The following is a 1,691-nucleotide window of genomic DNA, read 5'->3' on the forward strand; positions in this document are numbered from 1 at the left end:
AATTATTTATTTTCAAAACGCTGTATAATTTTTTTAGTTTATTTTCAATGTGCTGTATATTTTTTTGACCAATCCGTGCTTATATCATACAGAATTCTATAGTATTGCAAATAAAGATCACAAGATGCTACTATACTGTCAATGCTTAATATAATCAGTGTTAAAAGAGTCAGAGTGAAATATAATAATCGAATAAAATTAAGAAATATGAGTATTGAGTACTTTTTATGCTGCGATGGAATTAAAGTACGAGTTTGCCAAGCTTCATTTTGTTCAGTATTGTGTAAGTATAAAATTACTTTACTTTTAATTCAGAAATAGAATGTATATTTTGTTAAAAAAAATTAATGAGTAAAAGTTAATATTTTATTAATTTATTCCAGCCATAAAACCTGATAGAGTTTTAAGAATTGCAAGACACTGGTATAAACATGGAACAACCAAACCTGAAAATAGAGGAGGAGACAGGAAGAAAATAGCTTTTTCTGAAAAGAAAGAAGTTATTAAAAACCATATTCAGTCTTTTAATTGCAGAGCAAGTCGTTATGGAAGAAAAGATGCTCCAGGACGTAAATATTTGCCCTCTGATTTAAATGTAAAGCGGATGTACGAACTTTTTTTGGATAAAAACAATGCTTATACTGTAGCTACTGTAGGCTACCATTATTATTATGGGGTATTTATGAATCATTTCAATTTAGCTTTTGGATACCCAGCAACAGATACATGCTCTACATGTCAAACATATAAGTTGGCTATGAAAAACCAAAATATTACTGATAACCAAAAAAAATTAAAAACTGCTCTTTTCATTCTTCATCGAAGGAAAGCCAGAAAATTTTATAGTCTTCTCAATGATATTCATCCCAATGAGATCACTATCTGTTTTGACATGATGGAGAACCTTGTACTACCAAAATTATCAATCGGAGAAGCCTACTATTCTAGACAGCTTTATTTTTATGTCCTTGGTGTGGTTATTCATAAAGGTGATAAGTCTCAGTCTGTTAACTATATATATTTTTTTACTTGGATGGAGTGTGAAAATGGGAAATATTCGAATATGATCTGTTCAGCTATAGAACATCTACTTAAAAATGTTTTAAAAGATAAATGTTTCAACGCCTCGTCACTTCGATTGTTTTCTGATGCATGCTATGGCCAGAACAAAAACATAAATATGACATGTATGCTTCTAGCTCTAAGAAAACAATATTTTAATAAACTGCAGATTACACATACTTTTCCTGAACGAGGTCACTCGTATCTGCCAGCTGATCGCGTGTTTGGTCGAGTTCAGCTAGATATTAAAAAAAGAGACCAAATTTTTGAGCCTAATGAATACATAAACATACTTAGCCGGCATGGAAAAGTCATGGTTTACGGGCAGAATTGGTCAGCACATGACTTCAAATCATGTGCAAAAAAGCATTTAAAATCAGAATTGGTCAGCACATGACTTCAAATGTCATGAGCAAAAAAACATTTAAAATCAGTGAAGCAAAAAAACTTCTTATAAATTCAGACAAGCTCGAAGTAGTTGCATTTAGTTACCAGTCTGAGCCTAAATCACACAGTATCCTTAAAAAACGGAAGAAATGGGAGACATTTAGACCGCAACGTTTGGAATTAAATAACTGTGTTAAACTTGCTAAGAAAGACGATGTTTTTCGTCTTCTTGGTCTTGTAGG

General features: G+C 31.6%; 1 protein-coding gene across 1 annotated transcript; it reads left to right on the forward strand.

Annotated features, from left to right (window-relative positions):
• Positions 1-207: 207 nt before the first annotated feature.
• Positions 208-1,459, forward strand: LOC136076054 (uncharacterized). The gene is made up of 2 exons (XM_065789519.1): positions 208-283; positions 384-1,459. The coding sequence occupies exons 1-2, from the start codon at positions 208-210 to the stop codon at positions 1,457-1,459; spliced, it is 1,152 nt and encodes a 383-aa protein (XP_065645591.1).
• The last annotated feature ends 232 nt before the right edge of the window (positions 1,460-1,691 follow it).

Source organism: Hydra vulgaris, chromosome 02 (assembly GCF_038396675.1).
Source record: "Hydra vulgaris chromosome 02, alternate assembly HydraT2T_AEP".
Lineage (NCBI taxonomy): Eukaryota > Metazoa > Cnidaria > Hydrozoa > Anthoathecata > Hydridae > Hydra > Hydra vulgaris.

Bases quoted from the DNA above. Each gene is read 5' to 3' on its own strand.
- LOC136076054 (XM_065789519.1), top strand. From the start codon at position 208: ATGAGTATTGAGTACTTTTTATGCTGCGATGGAATTAAAGTACGAGTT. The intron at 284-383 runs GTAAGTATAAAA...AATTTATTCCAG, and splicing joins TTCATTTTGTTCAGTATTGT to CCATAAAACCTGATAGAGTT.